General features: G+C 41.5%; 1 protein-coding gene across 4 annotated transcripts in view; it reads right to left on the bottom strand.

Annotated features, from left to right (window-relative positions):
* Positions 1 to 19,095, bottom strand: part of CEP112 (centrosomal protein 112) — a 155,433-nt gene that overhangs the window by 74,437 nt on the left and 61,901 nt on the right. For all 4 annotated transcript variants that reach the window (XM_051797644.1, XM_051797643.1, XM_051797642.1 and 1 more), the window contains one exon: positions 11,073 to 11,255. In XM_051797644.1, coding sequence (XP_051653604.1) covers positions 11,073 to 11,255 — 183 coding nt within the window. The remainder of the gene's footprint in view (positions 1 to 11,072; positions 11,256 to 19,095) is intronic.

Genomic DNA, 19,095 nt, shown 5'->3' on the forward strand with positions numbered 1-19,095 from the left:
GAACTCAGAAATCCCTAAGGATGCCAACTACAGCAGGAGAACACACAGCTCTCTTCAAGTCTTGCAGTGTACTCCGTGTTTGCAGCAGCTGCCTTTCCAAAATCACTTGCTTCGCTGTTTCTCTTTTCTAAATTCATTTTACAGATGCCAATACAGCAGAAAGCACAGACTACAAAAGAATTCAAGCTGTCAGAGACGACTTTAGAAGAATTGTATCACCCGTGTGGAAGACTGAGTTCACTCTTCGTGGGATTTTCAGATCCGTTTCAAGTGAAAACACTGTGTCAGGGGGTTTAGTCTTTTCTTCTCTCTTATTTTTTTTTTAAAACTACATCAGTGCTGATTTTATGAACTCTGAAGAACAACTGTAAAACCTGAGAATGCAACACTCACGATCAGGCCAATATTTTAGGGGTCAAAAGTAAAGTTTTCTCATTTACAGTATTTCAGGAGGACCTTCAGACATATGAATACAAATTACTGTGAGACATGTAATTGCAGTTTGAAATATATTGTTTTCTCTATTAAACAGAAATCTACAGCATCCTTGACATCAATTTCTGTCACTTTGTCATGATAAACACTCAGGTATTAAGTACCTTCCACATCATGCACCCAGGCATGATTCCAATTAGTGCTGAATAGAAGACAAAATGTCAGCTTAATAAGCTTCAATTTGCAAAGTCTTTGAACATCCAGTGATATCATCACTTTGCCAATCATTTCTTGTACTTTGGCTTCTCTTTTTCCACATCACCTTCCCTGTCAAAAGAAAGTCTTTCAAATCCCCAGAAAGGGAAGACATGAACAACGTCAGTCATTGGTCTGACTGAGCTGAAAGATCCAAAAATGACTCCACAATACATCAACAGAGAACTACGATGTGCACAATACTCCCTCAAAGCTAATTTGCTGCCAACATGTAGAGTAATTGGGGGAAAAAAGTCTACTTTAAAGTCATACTGTGAGAAATATTTTTTTGCATGAAATCAACACTAAAGACCTTAAATCACTGTCAGAGTCTGTGCCACTCGTTCAAAGGGAGAAACAGGATTTGTTCAGGTAAGGTGACAATCATTTCTTCAAAGGTGAGTGGGCCAAAGAACAGCTCTGCTGTCTGACTTGATGTTGAAAATAATCACTGTACTTTAAAATAATGGGGTTTATTTCTAATTTTTTTTCTTAAAAAAAGGTTTCTGAGAAGAAAAAGGCAATTGCGGAGAAGGTATGTCCAGTTCTGAGAGGCTGAACATCCCAGGCTTGCCCATGTCCAAAGCCCACAGCTGAGGACACACGATGTTTTCTCCACATGGAATTTCCCCAAATGCAAAACCTGAAATCCCTGCTCTTATCTGGGTGTGAGGGAAAAGAGAAACACAAAATGGCAGCAGAAAAGACAAGGTTCAATGAACCAGGATGGGAAGTGTGGAGCGACGGGCTCCACACGGGCTGTGCCGGGGCAGCTGGTCCTGCCCGAGGACCCAATTTAGGGTCCCAGTTTCAAGAAGGAGATGGGTAATGGGCTCTCCTGACCTGAATCACTGGAGGAGGTGGTGGCAGCAGCAGGGCTGACCAGAGCACAGCACCAGTGATCCACTGACCCACGGGTCCCACCGCCCAGGTCCAACGCGATTCCTGGCACTGTGCCGAGTTGTCCCATTTTTTGGCTTGCATGTCCCACGGAGCCCAGCCAGGAGCCGTTTGCTGGCACCTATTTGTTACTCAGCACTCTGAGCTGGCAGGAGACAAACCCCAGCCCACACTGGGCGAGGTGTGATGTGCCAAGAGTCAGTGCTTTGGTAGAAAAGCAGCTGGAGCAGCTTGGAGGGAGTGGGTCTGACAGTGCTTCCCGGAGGGCACTGGGAACACACAGTGGGAATGGCGCTGGTGCTGTAGCAGGGGTGAAAGAGTGCAGAGCATTTCCCTCCAGCTGATGGGATAGCAAATTCCATACTTGTGAGGCAGAAAAGGAGACTTTGAGGAGTTGCTACAGACGCAGGGGTTGGGCCAGTGGGGAAACAGCTGCAGAGATGTTCAACGGTGAAACACTCAGCCTGTGCCAGCACCATCATCTTCAGACCTCCACACAACCCACCATGGGGGTTTGAGGGTTTTTTCCCCTCATGAAATACAGGACAAGCAGAGAAGTCTCCCATTTTTCTTCCTGACTAAAGCAGGAGGAACAGGCAGAGCAGTGCAGGGCACCCAGGGCAGTGCAATCTGCCACGAGCATCTCAGCTGCAATTTGTTACTGGTTTTCCACTTGAAGGTTTCTTTATAATACTTTAATGTGGGAGCGTGCAGAGCTGTATGGATGGGCTCATATTTCTCAGTTGACATATCTTCAGCCAAAGTATGTCAGCTACAGGAGAGGGCAAGGCTTTGCACTGGCTCTGGGATTTCTTCTTTCCCCATCAGAAACCACATAAAAGAAAAATACAAATAAATCAGCTCTCCAAAATTGCTATTTATTACCTCATCATGAAACTGTCTACTGGACCCTGCAGTGGTATTGAGTAATATCATTACTTAAACCATAAAGAGGTTGTATTTATTACTCAAAATTGGGAAAATTAGCATCCATATGGATCTTATTGTTTTACGAGCAGTAATGCTGCCAAAACAAGTGGTGTTAACATTCCAAACTACAGATTGTCACCATTTCTCGTCCAGTGTTTCATTCTTTCATTTGGTATTTAAAATACCTTTGAATTGAGGAACTGAACAGATCATAGAATCTCTGCTATCAGATAAATCATTTAACAGCCAGACTACTGTTCAAAACTTGATTTACGGTGGCAGTGAGTGAATGGAATTAACATCTGCTGACCTAAGGAAGAGAGACTAAATTGATTTTGGATAATCTGTCTTTAGAAAAGGGATGAGAGAAAAAGCACACTCTAAGAAATTTAACTACTTAATTTGCAATACATAGCACCTTAGTAGGTAATCCTAGACAGGACATCCTAACCTCCATCCCGGAAAAATGATGGAGCAAAACTCCATGAAATTAATTTCCAGACCCAGGAGGAATGAAAGAGTCACTGAGATCAGTCAACCTGGATATACCAAGGGCAAATCAGGCTTAAATAAAATGAGTGGCTTCTGCAGTGAAAGGGGAGAACTGTAAATGTCATTTATCTTGGTTTTAGCAAGGTTTTTGACACAGCCTTTACAGCATCTGCACCGAAGCCCTGGATGACAGGACACAATGACCCTGTGCCACGCTGTGGATGGCAGCTCTGGGGGGAAAGTGGTCAGGTGGGGAGCAGGGTTGCCCTTCACAGGGACCCCAAACTCTGCAAGAAGGAGGAGTGGGCCACTAGGACCTGCAGGAAGTTCAGCAAACCAGATTTATTCAGCCTGGAGAACAGAAGACTAAAGAGAAATCAACCTGCTGCCTTCAACTGAGCGAAAGGAATTGTAGAGGAAAGAGAGTCGTCTTGCAGGAAGGACAAGAAGCTACAGAGCCAAACTGTAACAACAGATATTCCAACTGGATATAAAGGAAAAGGAATTTCAGACTGGACTAGTAAAGCACTGGAATATATGGTTCAACCTGGTTGTGAAATCACCACCACTGCAGATTTTTCAAAACTCAGCTGGACTTGGCCCTGAGCAACATGATGTAGCTTTGAAGTCAGACCTGCTTTGAGCAGGAGGTTGGGCACGATGACCTCCAGAGGTCCTTCCAGCCCAGACTATTCTATGATGCTGTGAAAAACCTGCAGGATGAATGCTGGTCTCCCATTAGAGGATGTCCCTTCAGCCATCCAGGGGGATGTTTGAAGCAGACAGCACTGCTGTTTCCCAAATTGCTGCACTTGTTCTACGGACTAAGAGAAGGCAACTTTGTTCTATTCGACAACTGTCTCAAGCAAATTACAAGACAGCACTAAAAAGCAATTTTTAAAAGAACTAAACCCCATTAATAATGTTGTGAGTAAGCATTTCCTTCTCTGGACAGCAGATATTTACTGAATAAGTTCAGTTGTAATATTTGGAACCATTTAATATCACAGAAATTACAATCAAAAGAGAAGATTTAGACACATTTGGAAGTAATACCAATAAGCAAACTCAAGAGTGTGGCTTTGCCATACACTGATCTTCACATAGAAGGCACATGCTCCTTCTATTTCAAAATCAAAAGATGATGCTGTAAATGGATGATTGCTGCAGACTAACACAGTATTTTTGCCTCTCTGCTTAGAAATGATGTTACACCACCTCAAATGCTGCAGTTATTAACATCTGTTTTGCATCTACTGATGTACTTGATGATTTATGACTTCGTTATTCCTTTACATAACTTTAAAAATAATTTCCCACCATGTATAGTTCATTGTCTATTAGTGCTAATCATTCACTGCAGCCATCACACAAACCCTGCATGCAAAGCCACACCTTGTGGATGTGTTAAAACCTGGCATAAAGATCCTTTACCTCACTGATGAGCAAAACTGATCTCATTTTTATTCAGAGAAATTATTCCCTATTTATCAACATCTATGCAGGAAATAATCACTTTTTCCTAAGCAAGGAGTGTTGTTATAAAATAAAATTACTACCATATGATTTACACCCTGCCCCTAGACAAGGGAAATCACATACTCCACCTTTTCAGCTGCCAATATTTAAAATTAAACAAAAAAACCCATGAAGCCACTGATTACAATGTAATAATAACTACCAGATAGATTTAATTTCATATTGTAGAAACAAAGTCCATTTTGCTGAAAAGAACTCCATCTCAGATTCAGAGTTCATATTATGTGATGAGCTAGTTTCTATGGCAACTGCTTTCTCTTTTACATACCCTGTAGACAGCACAAAATGTCTGTTGTCTCCTAAGTTAACTTAACATTTTTAATCAGCAAGTGGTAATTTATGCACTATTATGTATGGCTTCCAAAAATATCTTTAAATATTTCAAGTGCAGGACAGACTGAAGTATAAAAGGAGGGAGTGAAGTCACAGCTCCTGCACTGAATTCCTCACTAATTTCAGTCCTAATGGGGAAAAGTGGAAGAGATCAGAGATGATCACCCACCACGGCACGGGGACACTTTGATGGTTGCTCTAAGTGAGAGGGTGGCATATGTTTGTTGTGTGTTCAACAGGTCCCAAAAGCATCTCAACCAGGGCAGCAGCTCAGCAGTGGGGAACAGAGCTGAGGATGTGACACAGGATAACCAAGGTGGGTTCACCTGAGCAGGGGAGGGGAGATTCAGACTCTCACCTTGCTGGAGGGAGCCCTGAGCCTGCACTGTGGGCTTCAGTTCAGAGCAAAGGCTCGTTTTTCCCTCTCATCTCAAAGATTATGCCTGTGCTGCAGCCCAAATTCTCCCCATAGTGGATTTACTCAAGTCCAGTTGTGTTGATCACCAGTATTTCAGTATTTCCACAAGAAACTGTTGCATTTGACCATTTCTTTAACTCTCAACTTCACAGCAACACTCTCAGTGAAAGCACAGTTTGAATGTCTCTATAGGACCCATCATCAGATCCCTGATTTCAGGAGATATTCCCCATCAATGGGATCCACTGCAACCCTGACTCAGCAGACTGTGAACAACAACCAAGGAAAACCACACAAGCTCTGCAACAAATATTTGGTACTTTAAATACTTTACATCAACAGTCATGTTCATTATCCTGGGCTGACTGGTGGGAAATTAAACATGCTGCAACACAGCCAAAAGCTTTTGTTTAGGGAAAGCTAAAAGGGACCGGCTGTCTGTCTACAGGAGTCTGACTGTCAGACTCTCCAAGTAAAATACAACAAACAAATATTTAGATTGCAGCTCCATGATTTAGATTGGCTGCAGAGAAAGCCTGCATAGCAAGCAATGCATTTCTTCTCATGCCAAAGACATCTTCCATTAAGAAAAGAAAAGGAAGCAAAAGGAAAAAAAAAAAGAGTCATATAATTTATTTACTCAAAATTGTAAACAGAAGTGACTTCAGTAGCACTGTCAGCATCTGAATGTTTCCCAGGCTATGTCTCTCTGTACCCTCCAGCCACCATCAAGTAAATTGTTCCCACTGATACTGGGAGACTGACCATGTGGGAACTGATGTTTGGAGATATTACAACAATTACATGAAGCAGAAGAGTTGATCAGTGATTTATCTGTAGGTAATAGACAAAGAACAGTAAGTTCTCTCAGATCAAAGGTGAAGAAAGCCTCCTATTGTGAAACAAATGCTCCCCAAATCCTTCATATTAATATAGTACTGAAAAATCACTGTTAAAGCTATATTTACACTCAGATTGAAACTGTGCATGTGTTGGGTATTCAGTTATCATTAAACAAGTACATAAGATCTCTTGATTTTTACACTTGTCAATAGTTGGCAGAGCTCTGCAGCAGCCACATGGATCAGCACAGCCACTCTTCACACTGACCACATATATGGAGTCAAGATAAACCCCTTCTGTTCCCCCCACTTTGCTGATACATTAATTATCTACAGAGAACCATAAACATCTACCAAGAACCTGCTGAAATGAAAATAACTATCATTGCTGGAATGAAGATAGTGATCCTTACTACTTTTTTATTTTACTGTTAACTCAACAGGCTCAAGCAGCTCAGAATTAATTCAGACAAAACTAAGTGCAAAGCACCAGTTGCAGAGAGATGGTTGATTCCAAGTGCAAAGAAGCAATTTTTCAAAGAGGAGAAGCCAGGAAAGAAGTGATGAGATGTGCTATACTGGGGCACCAGGGAAGGAGTTGCTGATTTCTGAGAAGGTAAAGCGAACCAGGATGGTAAAGGCCAAGGGGATTGTGGGAAGTGCAAAAATCAAGAGGAAAAAGGAAGCAGATACTGCAGGCACAGGATAATTCCTTATTAACTCTTCTCACCACCTCCATTCTCAACATGCGTGTTCACCCAGCTTCAGAACCGCTTAAGGTTTCCCTTTCCCAACCAATAATGGTTTATCAAGAGCCCTAAGAAACTCCAAAAAAGCAGTGATCTCCTCTTACAGCAGCCTCATTTTTGAGAGCACAAACGTTGTCTGTCACAATTAAACACCAGCCCACCAGTGACACACGCGGGCAAAACGCGCCCGAGCATTCGAGCTCCTCTTGACCCAATTACGACTGGATGAACACACTGGGCTTGCCAATTATCTCCCAACAGAACCTGGGAAAAGAATTCAGCTTCCTCGTGGAAACTTTCTTTCCTCTCCTTTAGTGCCAAGCGCCGCATTTGAAGTTACAGGGGTGCATTTTATTTCTCCTTTTTCTCCTTCTTCTTGCCCAAAGGTCAACGGTTGGAAGAACAAGCACAAAAACGATCCAACTCTGCACAGCAGCTGGAACGTGGGAATCTTTGAGCTGGTTGAGGGCACGTGTCAGATGGGGAGAGAATGACATTCAAAGGATAAAGGGGAAATACAAGGGCACAACCGGCACCACAGCCCCTCTGCTTCGGTTATTAAAATTTCCTAACCCTGCTATCTTATTTCACAGAAGCAAACTGGATGGATTCTTCTCTGTAATGAGGAGTTTTGCTTCAGAAGGCCACCAATTCAGTAGTAAGACCGCTTTTATAGAAAAAAAGAGAACACTTCTGTCATCCAAGGAGTTCCCTGTTTTGTGTACTAATGTATAATTAAAATTATTATTTAGGGAGGTGGGAAACAAATGACCAAGCAAAGTGTAGCTTAAGAATGGTCCTAAAGAAAAGCCAGAAAGTACTAAAAAATCTAAATTAAATGGAAGTACTGATTCAAAACTACCCTTTAAAAAAAATTTCTGTATGATTAGCTACTGTTTAAAGAATAACAACATTATGGCATTTCCTAGAAAACGTATAGGTTTCAAAAGCCTACAAAACACAGCATGGTATAAAAGCCTTTGTACTGCTTTGACTTTTATTGACCTACAAGTCAATTTACTCCTCTCCAAGCATTACAACCTCAGGTGAAAAAAAATCAAAGCAAGCCTCCCAGAAATGGAGAAATCCAAGAGCTAAAGTGGAATGTAACTGTCACCCAAATATTCATCAGCAACACAAAAAATCAATCCACTTAAATCAAGTTCTTTTCCTGAAAATATATTAAACTTATATTTCAAAGAAGCAGTAACATTATTTTATATTTAATTAAAACCTGGCAAAGCACCAAAATCTCAATTTTTATACTCTAGTTGTGACTAAAGCATTAATAAATGTATTCATATTTGAATAAAATCTAACCATTTTGTACACTGTCTTTCACGGAAGCCGAAGACCTAGGTGAAAGTAGAGACCTTGGATATGCAATAAAAAAATTAAATTAATCTTTCCTGTAACTGTAGAATAAATTGATCTGCAGGATTCAGCCATAGCTGTCTTTAGGAACACAGTGAAAAATACATATTTTAAACACACATATTAAGAAATACACATTCGCTCCTCTTTCATATGGAAAAGGATTTAAGGAAGACAACCAGTGAATACCTTTAATAGTAGTGCTTTCACATCACTCACCCAACCCTGAGCAGATAGGTCCTTCAAACCAAGCTACTCGTGTGTGATTAACACTAATTATTATTTAAATTTTTCGAATCACCCAGCAAATCCACTTTTCATTTGGCGAAGCAAAATGGCCTCCTCTCCCATTTCATCTCACCTCCGCCGGGATACAAAGCACTCCTGGAAATTGCTGCTGTCAAATGTGGTTCAAATTTAACAGGTTTTTAAAATGCAACGTTGTCAAATAACCGTTAAATCACTGGGTTATCTTTGTGAAGAGTCTGCCCGACGTCTCCTAAAGGACATTGGCCATTAGTCACATCCGATGTCCAAAACACACATTTTTTGTAAACACGGGCAAAGATTAAAAAAAGAAATATTAAAAATATGTGCCATAATTCCACGAGAAATGCCAGCGTTTGTCTTTTGAGCTCACAGCAAAGACAGAGGTGAGTTCTAACACAAAGAGCAGGCGAAGGAACGAAGAACAATTTAATTTCCAAAATGGAAAATTCCGCGTCCTTGAAAGCTGAGAGAGTCTCACTAGAATTTAAACAAACAACAGCTCTTCTAGTCAAAGCAACTGCACTTTCCTCCCTGATTTACATGCCATTCTCATGGCAGCAATGTTCAAATGACTGTACAGGGATATTCAAACTACAAAGAAAAGCCCTACAAAAAGGCCAAACTGTGCTTTTCAGACTGTTCAGACTCTCCCAAGAGCTGCACTAATTCCCAGCTTTCCACAGAGCACCTGTAGTAGGATCATTGATCCCACTGCAAACAGAAAGCACAACCAAACTTTGGGCTCCAATCTTTGCCAGAAACGACCCACAACAGAACAAGACAAGAGATGTACTTACAGACACCTCCCAGTTCCCTGAATTTGCTTAAAGGAGTCCCTTTCCCTTGTATTCAGCGTTGTACAGAGCAATAAATAACTGTGATCAACACTGGCGGGTAGACAGAATAATTCTGTATCATTCTAAAACTGGGGCTTTTTTTTAAACCTGGGAGCTCTGCCTTTGTAGGCAACCATAACAGCAGGAATGCAGGTGAGAAGAGGATACAACTCTGAAAAGCAAACAACTCCATAGGTGAGATGAATCTATCTTGGGCCAAAATAAAAACTGCAAAGAATAAAAACCAACCCCTCGAACGATTTAAGTCTTTGTTCGCTCCCACAATGCAGCAGAGAGCGAAAGGCAAGGTTTAATTTCTTCAGAAGCCACCTGAATAACCTCTTCCCAAGCGTTCCCACAAAAGTACATCCCGTTTTCGTTGGAAAACCATAATGGTGGAAATGGAGAAATAAGTCCTGGCTCTGCAAGATATCCCTCGTCCTCCCCCAACAAGCCGTTTGCCTGTTAATAGACTTCCTTAAGCCAGACTTCGATAGTCTGAGCCATCCAAAGTAAAAAAAGAACCCAACTGATTTAAAAAGTAAGTATTCAACTTCAATTCAATGTCACTTAGCTACATCCTAGTTGCCAGTAAAAGCCACAGCCTACCAGCCTACGGGAAAGTAGAGTGAAAATGCCTCAATGTGTGAGTCTAACATCTCCTAGGGAAGGTGGTGGTGTGCGGAAAACATGTGGAGTTAAAGATGCTTTATCAAAAATGTCCAGTTTTGGTATAAAATAATCCAGGCGTGATAAGCAATCCTAACGCTGATTAGCAAAGATTCCTTTCTAAAAACTCTTTCAACTGCAAAAATCGCCTCCATTTTTTAAATATCGCCACTGCAGGCCTTTTTAATAAAGGCTCTTAGGAAAATATACCATGCCAGCCTTACAAAATAGACGGAAAAAAAGGCAATAAGATGGTTTTTGAAGTGAAAACTCATAAAGATCATTTTCCATGCTGACAGTGTGCATTTCATCCAGAAGTTTGAAGAGTCAAATGCTACCCCAGCTGGGGGTTATTCTGCCAAATGGCTTCCAACAGTGACCACAGAGATGGAGGATGGGAGGGGTGCGTGTGTGTAGGAAAATAAACGTGATGGTAAGCGACCCCAACCCCACATCATCTTATCAAACATCCGACACACGGAGCCAAACACACAATGCAAACCTAGAATACAAAACCTGAAACAAAAAGACACGAACAAAAGGAAATAAAGCCAATTGTGAGTTACCTGCAGAGATTTAAAACAAAAAAAAGCACACGAACGAGGCAGATACGATTCATATGGATTTGCCCAGGAAGGAGAAAAGGAGGGGTGAGTGTGAGGGCTGGGGGGGGGAAAGGAACAGATACCTTTTTTTCCTTAAACAAATCCATCATGAAAGAAAATGAGACAAGATTATAAATAGGCCGAGTTATAGCGCACCATGGGATTTTTAATCTGGCTACCTGTGGTTTTTGCAGTTAAAGCCCTATTCAGCACTGGAAAGGGAGGGGGGAAAGCGGGAAAAAAAAAAAAAAGAAAAAAAAAAGATAAAAAAAAAAGATAAAAAAAAGAAAAACGAAATCACGTTTCTGTGCCAGTTTCGCAACCGCTCCCCCGGCGTGCACCTCCAACAATGCTGGCAAACAGGAAACACTCGTTATCAGCAATTTCTAATAAGCGACCGCCTTTCAATCGCTATCGATCGTTACCTGCCCGTCTCGCTTCCTGCTTTCTTGACTTTGGCTCTCGTGCTCTGCCATGGCAGCGCGAAGCTGCTTCTCCAGTTTCTCGATCTCCCGTTGATGGTCTCGGACCAGGCAGTCCTGCACTGCGTTGTGCTGCTGGAATAGGTGCGTCTTCTCCTGTTCATGCTCCAGCTTCAGCTCCACTATCTGATTGGACAGGGAGGAGTACAGTTCATCAATAGAACATCCTTGTCGTCATGACAACTCATCTACAGCTTAATTTCCCCCCTAATTTCATCAAGTTGGCAATTTTATTTTTACGTCACTATTACCTCACCTTTTAAAAAGCCACCGTTAGCGTGACAGAATTCCTCCAGACAATCCCAACAATGGAGACAACCGAGCAAATCCAGCGCATCCTTAACCAATTTGTTGGTACAAATGTCGGAGCGGACAAAAAAAAAAAATAAAATAATATATATAAAAAAAAAAAAAAAAAGAAAAAAAAAAAAGGCATTGTCGCATTGTGTGTCGGGTGCCCCCGTATCCCGCTGCTGCTCCTCAGCAGGGTTGAGGATCCTAAATGGTTAATAGGCAGCCTGCTCGCCCCTTCGCTTAAGTATATACACACACAACCCCCCACCCCAGCAATTAAAGCTTTGCAAGATTTCTTTATGATTTCCAAAGCGAACGCTCTTCCTGCGATATTCCTCAATGCTGGCGCGCATGGAGTTGGCTTTTTTTTTTTTAAATCAAGGGAAAAAAAAAAAAAAAGGCAAGAAAATTATATTAAAAAAAAACCCCCAAAACAACAAAGCTCTATTATCCCGTTGTCAGCTACGCTATCCCAACATAAACAGATGTATGTGTTCCAGAAGGGCACCTGCTGTGCCGCAAGCTTGCACCATGATTTCATAAGAAGCCCTCTATTCTCAGGATCCGTTCCCAGTCCGAACCACACTGGATGCTGTGACCTTGGCCACTCTTTGCCTCTCCCCGCTTGCCTGAATGGCAGCCCGAGACCAAGGGCCTGGTTGCCGCAGCTTTGATACTAATCCTCCCGCCTGCGCACAATGGCACCCTACCTGGCCTGCACACTGGAGCGGCCAGCCCGCCTTTGAAGCAGGTGATGAATAGGGACGGCAGGAAGCCGCTTCCCCACTGAACTCCGGGCCACACAGCTGCTAAGAACAGTCACTTGGATTTTTCTTCAGTTTTGGTGGATTTCGGAGAAGGAAGGAGGAGGGGGGGGGTGGGATGTAAGAAAAAAAAAAAAAAAGAAATAAAAAAAAAAAATCTCGTATGGTGAATATGGTATTTTTTCAGCATGAGAAAGGGAAAAAAAGGAGCAAACGGGAGGAGCCGCTGTGTGTGCGCCGAGAGCGCCCGGCACCTTATCTTAAAGCTGTAGCAGTCAATTCTGGAGTGATATGAGCTCTTCTCCTGGCTTTCGTGGCGAAAATTCGATGCTAAGTTCAAGTAAATTAAAATAAAAAAAGGCATCTTTTCAAACTACAGATCAGCCTATCGTAAGTCTAAGAGGAATATGTGCCATCCGCGCTGCAGCCGGGAGCGTCCTGCCGAAAACGGAGCGAGGAGGACAGATGCAATATTTCACGGTTTTACATATCTACATTATTTAATAACACTAAAGAGCTCGTTAAGAGATGTCTGGAAGCCCCCGTGGGGTTTAACCCCCCAGGAGGACACACATTGTCCATACCGGGCCTGGGATCTTCACACCAAGTTTTTAATCCAGGTTTTTGCCCAAAGTTTCTCTAAAAAACTGTTTTCTTTCGGATGCTGGCAGTGTCCTTGGTGTGGCCAAGAGAAAGAACTGTTGCTCTCTAAAATAAGTGTAAAGCCTTTGCCTGATTTAGGGGAAAAACATTCAGTGGTTTTTCATGGAGCAGACCCAATTAAAAAGTAATCATGTCAACAGAAGAGGCCTTTTTCTTCATACATTTTCTTTTCTTAATTACTGGGTTTTCAGCTGGTCGTGCCATGTAGGTCTGGGATAAGGAAGTTCGCTGGGGGGAACTTCAATTATTGAGGTTTTCACTTTTTTAACAGAAGGCAGAGAATGTGACCCAGAGAGGGCAGGAGACAGACCCTGCTTCTCCAACCAGTTACACATGTCTACCATGCTGACCAAAGTAAATACTTTTATTAAGCAATCTCTTCACTTACAGTATTTATATTATAGACACAACATTTTTGAATTTAAGAGGTGGAATGAGCACAAGGGACAGGTCCTTCTGTATGCAAGAGAGGTGTCCCCCCAGGGGCCATGTGGGAAGAGAAAGGATGGTACGGTGAGGGGAGGTGTTTTACAAAAGGTAGATTTGTTGAAATAAAAAATCCACCTCCCCACTTCAAGCAAACCATTCCCCACGGTGGTTTTGCTTGATTTTTTTTTTTAAAGTTTCTGTCAGGGAGCAGAGGCGGAGAGACAGGAGAGGAGAGAAAGGATGAGGACCTCAACATTTTCATCCCTCAAAGACCTCCAAACCCATCTTCCCTAATGAAGAACTTCACATTCAGAACCAACAAAACCCTGCTTTCCTGTACAAATAACATGAAGTAACTGAGCCATTTGACTGCACTGGTGAGCACTCCCTGAAGCTCCTGCTCTCCTCAGAACTGCTGCCAAGCACCACAGCTCCTCTTCCACTCCTCCCTCTCTCATTCTTGTGTTGCTATTGGGTTGGCTTTTTAAAGGGGAAAAATTTAGTGTATACCAACAAAAGGAAAAAGAAAATCCATGCTGCTTTTCAGCCACAACAGGACTACTTCATCACAGGAAGCTGCATGAAAACTGTATTAATTCTTCATAAAGCAGACGGATTCTGCCTTCTCTTTGAGGTGAGAACGCCTTTATGAATGATATAACAAAACCACCTCCTTTAAAAGCTGTAGAGTGTTGAGATCTTTCTGCATCTACCCCTTGATGCTGAGCACTTCATCAGATCACACTAAAATGCCTGCTCAAACCCAGTGCCTGAGTGTCCAGAAGACAGACAGTTGCAGGTCCTGCACACTTCAGCCAGACAAGCAACATGAGATTCACAATGGGAATTAGGGGCGAGGCTGAAAAGAAACATTCATTAAATAATCGTGTGTGCCCCATTACCATAATCACATCGCAGCCATTGTGCCTGGGATGTTTCCTCATCTTGTCCTCTCAAAGATGAAAATCTCTTATTTCCCTTCTCTGTACCTCTGTTCCTTTCTCCAGCCATGGCTTGGACACAAAACCAAGGAGGACTGTCTGACCTGACACAGCTTTTCTTACCAGGGAACACTGTTAGTAACAAGTATTTGAAATTATGATCTCATCCTATGTGAATTCTTCATGTTTTAATTCTTTCCACACCAGTATGATAGAATTATGTTCAAGGCAACAGCCAGCAGCTGATTTACTAAGCTGCCACCAGAATTACACTATTTATTTTAAACTTAGCTTTTAATTACACTATTTCTTTTAAATTCAGCTTTTAACTGAAATGTAACACTATTTCCTTACTCTTGCAGAGAAAAGAATTTTAAAAAGAAAAAATTCTTAACAAAAGCTAAAAATGATTAATCCAGAAACTGTCACAGTCTCTTATTATTCCCTTACACACACAGAAGATGCCAAACAAATTTGGCAACGTGGTTCATGCCCAGGGCACTGACAACCCCAGCTGATGAACTGCACTCAATGGGGAGGTGCTTTAGGACAACCTGCTAAAACAAGAGACAATCTAAAGACCCCAAGTGAAATCCTGCTGCTCTCAGCACATCTGAAGAACAAAGGTCAACAATAAACAGCCTGCTGATTGCAGGAGATATTTTCAGAAGCCAAATACTTTTAATATAATCAACGCCAGCAAATACCTTTTTAAAATCCCTAATATAGAAAAGACCTTCCACTATCCAGTTTTTGCTTTTACATCACACGCTGAGTTTAGGCTTTTCAATTTTAGAACAATTTCAACTTGTTCTCAAGAACAAGTATGCCTTTGAAATTCTTTTTAGAGTCCCCAAAGGAGGGAGAGGAAATTAGTTAGCTCACTGCCCCTTTGAAAAATGTAACTGCTACAATAAATATTTGACACCAAAGTATGAAAATTCATGTAAATTTATGTCCGCAATTCCAGAAATATTTTAAGTAACACCTACATAAAATAGAGTTTTGCATGGCAGGATGGTTTTATAAGCACTGTTTTGGCAAGACTGAACTTCTGAGGGCCGGAGAAGCCACCAATGTATTACACATGTCACGGCAAAGAACTGAGCTAAACTCACTCTGCAGGAGGCCCACAGCACATCTATTTGCAGTATTTCTATCTTAAAAGCAGTTAAAAGTGTTTGTACATCAGGTGTCTCCATCATTTACCCTGCTCAAAACCAGCAATGATCTGTCCCCAAATAACAACTCCAGTAAAATCAGGCGTTTTTTGGCTCCTCAGCCTATAAATAAACGTGCATGTTTCGTGAGGATATGGGGATTATCCATCTCCACAAATACTCCTTCTAAAAGTAATCTGACCTAGCAGGCTGGAGGAACGAGTATTAATCATGCTGGGCTCTGGCTTAGCATAACTTTGGGTAGAAAAGAAGAATCTTCACTGCAAGGCAAGGGAGAAAACCACAACTCTTTTACCAGAACTCCTCTGGAACAGGTAAATTAAATGGATTTTAAATGTACACAGGTTTTTTTTAGATTTTTCTGTCATTTGGAACACAAAGTACTCCCAAGATATAAGGGTTATAACGAGCCAAGGGCACATGGGACAGTGAAAAATGATGTGTGCAGAACCACACATTACCACTGAAGCAGCAAGTGCACGTGGGGTAATGTACATGCAGAGCAAATGCATTTGACTTTCTATTTCATTGCAGGTTGCAATAATTTAACTGGCATGCCTGTGTTTCCTGTTTTACTTACACCTTTTCATCAACCACTAATAATTCTATTTCAACTGCAAACTAAGAACTGCAAGAAATTCTCTAAAAGAAACAAGCTGGTCTTTGGCTAAGCTGCAATTTGATTTATCCTACGACAATACACTTGACTGGTCTGACTATGTATGTAAAATTATATACCTGATCTGTACATTTTTACTTAAAAAGGCCTCTCAGAATTCTAGTATTTTTAAAGTATGGGCAACACAAACGCCACCTCAATCCTATCTGCCCAGTCTTCCTGGCACAAGCTAATTTTTTTTAAAAATCATGGAATGGGTTTGGTTTGGAAGGGACCTTTAAAGCTCATCTAGTTCCATCCCCCTGCCATGGGCAGGGACACCTTCCACTAGACCATGTTGCTCCCAGCCCTGTCCAACCTGGCCTTGGACACTTCCAGGGATGGGGCAGCCACAGTTTCTCTGGGCAACCTGTGCCAGGGCCCCACCATTCTTATAGTAAAATTTTCCTCTTAATATCTAATCTAAATCTACCCTCCCTTCAGCTTGAAGCCATTCCTCCTCGTCCTGTCATTACGTGCCCTTGCAAAAAACCCCTCTCCAGTCTCCCTGTAAGCCCACAATGTATTGAAATGAAGTTGCATCCCCGTGATTAAATCCCACTCGGCACCAGGATGAACACGAGGAGGCCCCGTCCCCTCCTCGGCCCCCCCGCGCCACTAAAACCAGAAACACTCCTCACAAACTAACAGACCCTGAGTCACTGCGAGGGCCTCTTTGTAGCAGGCTCTGCTACAGAATTTACTGTACATAGTCTTTGTTTGGGGATTCAGAGTTTATCCAAGGACCTTCTTTGAACACTGAGAACCGACTTCGCAGCCGTTCGCCGCCTCGCTCGCTATTTCCTGCAGGCACCCGTTTGTGTTCCTGGAACTGTCTCCCCTCTCCCTCCTCCCCTCAAAGTTGATTCTGTTGACTATACAGGGAGCTCAGGCTTTTAACTCTGAATCACAAAGTTAGATGCCTGAAGGAGACAGTGCCAATACCCATCTGTCTAGTTAACAATTCTGTAAACAGCAATGGTACCATGAGAAGATTTCCACCCACTCTTCACTCGGAGGTTAAATTCATCTCCTTTTCCCATTTGTGAGTTTTAGCTATAAAGTGAAAAGTTGATGTTGATTGAAGAAACTATTCCTCAGATATCCTGCACAAAAGGCATTCATCTGTGTGTTAGGACGGTTCAAAGCAAACGTTTATGCATCCTAGATTAATTTATTAAATGAAATTTATGCAGCTTGTTGCTGATGACATGAAAAATTTAGAGTTTCTACTACCGTGCTCATTTGGCCTCCTTGCAAGAACAGACTGTATTTCAATTATCTCAGACTACAGACAAAGAGGAGAGGAACAAAGCTTTTCACAAAGACTGTCCTCATAACTAAACCAGCATATTAAAAATGGATTGTGGATCTCAGAATAAAACTGAACAGGTTAAAGTACAGCTAAGAAACACTTGGAACATTGGTGTGTGTGTGAGGAATAGCAGATTTCAAGTAGGTCTTTTGTAAGTATTTTCTTCACTTGAGTGGGTGACAGATTGGTAAAAGAGAAGCTAGAAAAAACCAGAAAAGGACTTATCTTCCCTGAGGAGTTTCCTTTCCAAGTCCCATCCCCGAGACACAGCAGTTTCTTGGAGTCAATGCTTAATCTCCATTTTTTACTCTACTCCTGACCTATGCTGTATTTCCCCCCTGTCTCTCATGAGGTCACAGCCTTTACACCACTCTGTCATACACCAATTCTTCTGGCTCGACTTCCCAGAGAGAACACGGAAATTCTCTGCAAGGCTCTTCAGAACGTTTTGATGAGGAACTCTCGAACGCCTGAATTAAGCAATGTTTATTACCTAAATACACTTGGGTAGGTCCTTAAGGGAAAAATATAAAAACATACCCAGGTCAAAAATACCCTACACTTCCAGATAAAAACACACCCAGGTCAAAAATACCCCACACCTCCAGCATTTCACGGAATTATCGCTGCAGTTTTAAGCAAAAGCAAAACAACATCATCACAGCCTTGATCATCCAAACACTGGTGAAATCCCTTGGCACAAAGTTAAACAGCTAAAAATTAGCAGGAAAGATGCCCAGCTATTACATGTTGAACTAAATAATGCTTTAGAATTATTTTAAGCAACTGAGGATGAGATTGTGCTTTGAACCTTGATATTAAGTGGCATTGAATAAGGCATTGGTTTTTAAATACATACACTTGTGTATAAAAACAATGGTTGTAATTACCAAATTAATGTTTTACCTGAGAGAAGCTACTCTTTTCTTTAAATTAACCTCACACAAAGTTATAAAAGACAAACAGAAAGATCTAAAGCACATTCTTCCTCTCAATAATTTCCTCTGCTGCAGCACACTGCTAAAATAAGAATGACTTCCCAACACCACCTCAGATACTTGTCCTTGCTGCTGGCAGGTGAGATTGCAGACATGCTTTTTCACTTTTAACCAGCTGATTTTGCACTTCTTTACTTCTCTTTCTTTAATCTAAAAGGCATATTTAAGCTCAACCACACCTTTGTTGTGCTCCCAACTTAAAGGGATAGACTATTTACTCATCTTTAGCATGATTTCAAAGGGATTCTGTTAAATGCCCAGTAAAATATTTCTGAAGGTGTCCTCTTTCTTTCTTATTTGGCTAAAGAGGACAAGATGACAACTCTATTTTTTCCACAAGTTTTAGAGAAGAACTCAACAATAAATGTTGCAAGAAAGGATTTCCTGAGATATGGGGAGATTCTTCAGCTATCACGTAAAAGCTTCCCACTTTCCTATGGAAGCATGAATAATTATTTTAAATAGAATAAACACAGTTAAAGATTAACCAAACCAACAGGCTTATTTTATATATTTAGGTTGGCATCTAATCTCAGAAGGCATGGCCATAACTCATCAGGTAACACCAACCTGCTACCACGGTAACTCATAAGCTGTTTCATAGTGTGATCTCTCCCTGTTAGGAAAACAATATTTCCTAGACTTTGGCTCTCTTACTAATTTTGCATCTCATTTGTTTCACATTCACTCAGTTATAGCACTTCAGCAACTACTCATAGCAAA

Source organism: Manacus candei, unplaced genomic scaffold, assembly GCF_025592945.1.
Source record: "Manacus candei isolate 608988 ecotype Guabito, Panama unplaced genomic scaffold, ASM2559294v1 h1tg000047l, whole genome shotgun sequence".
NCBI lineage: Eukaryota > Metazoa > Chordata > Aves > Passeriformes > Pipridae > Manacus > Manacus candei.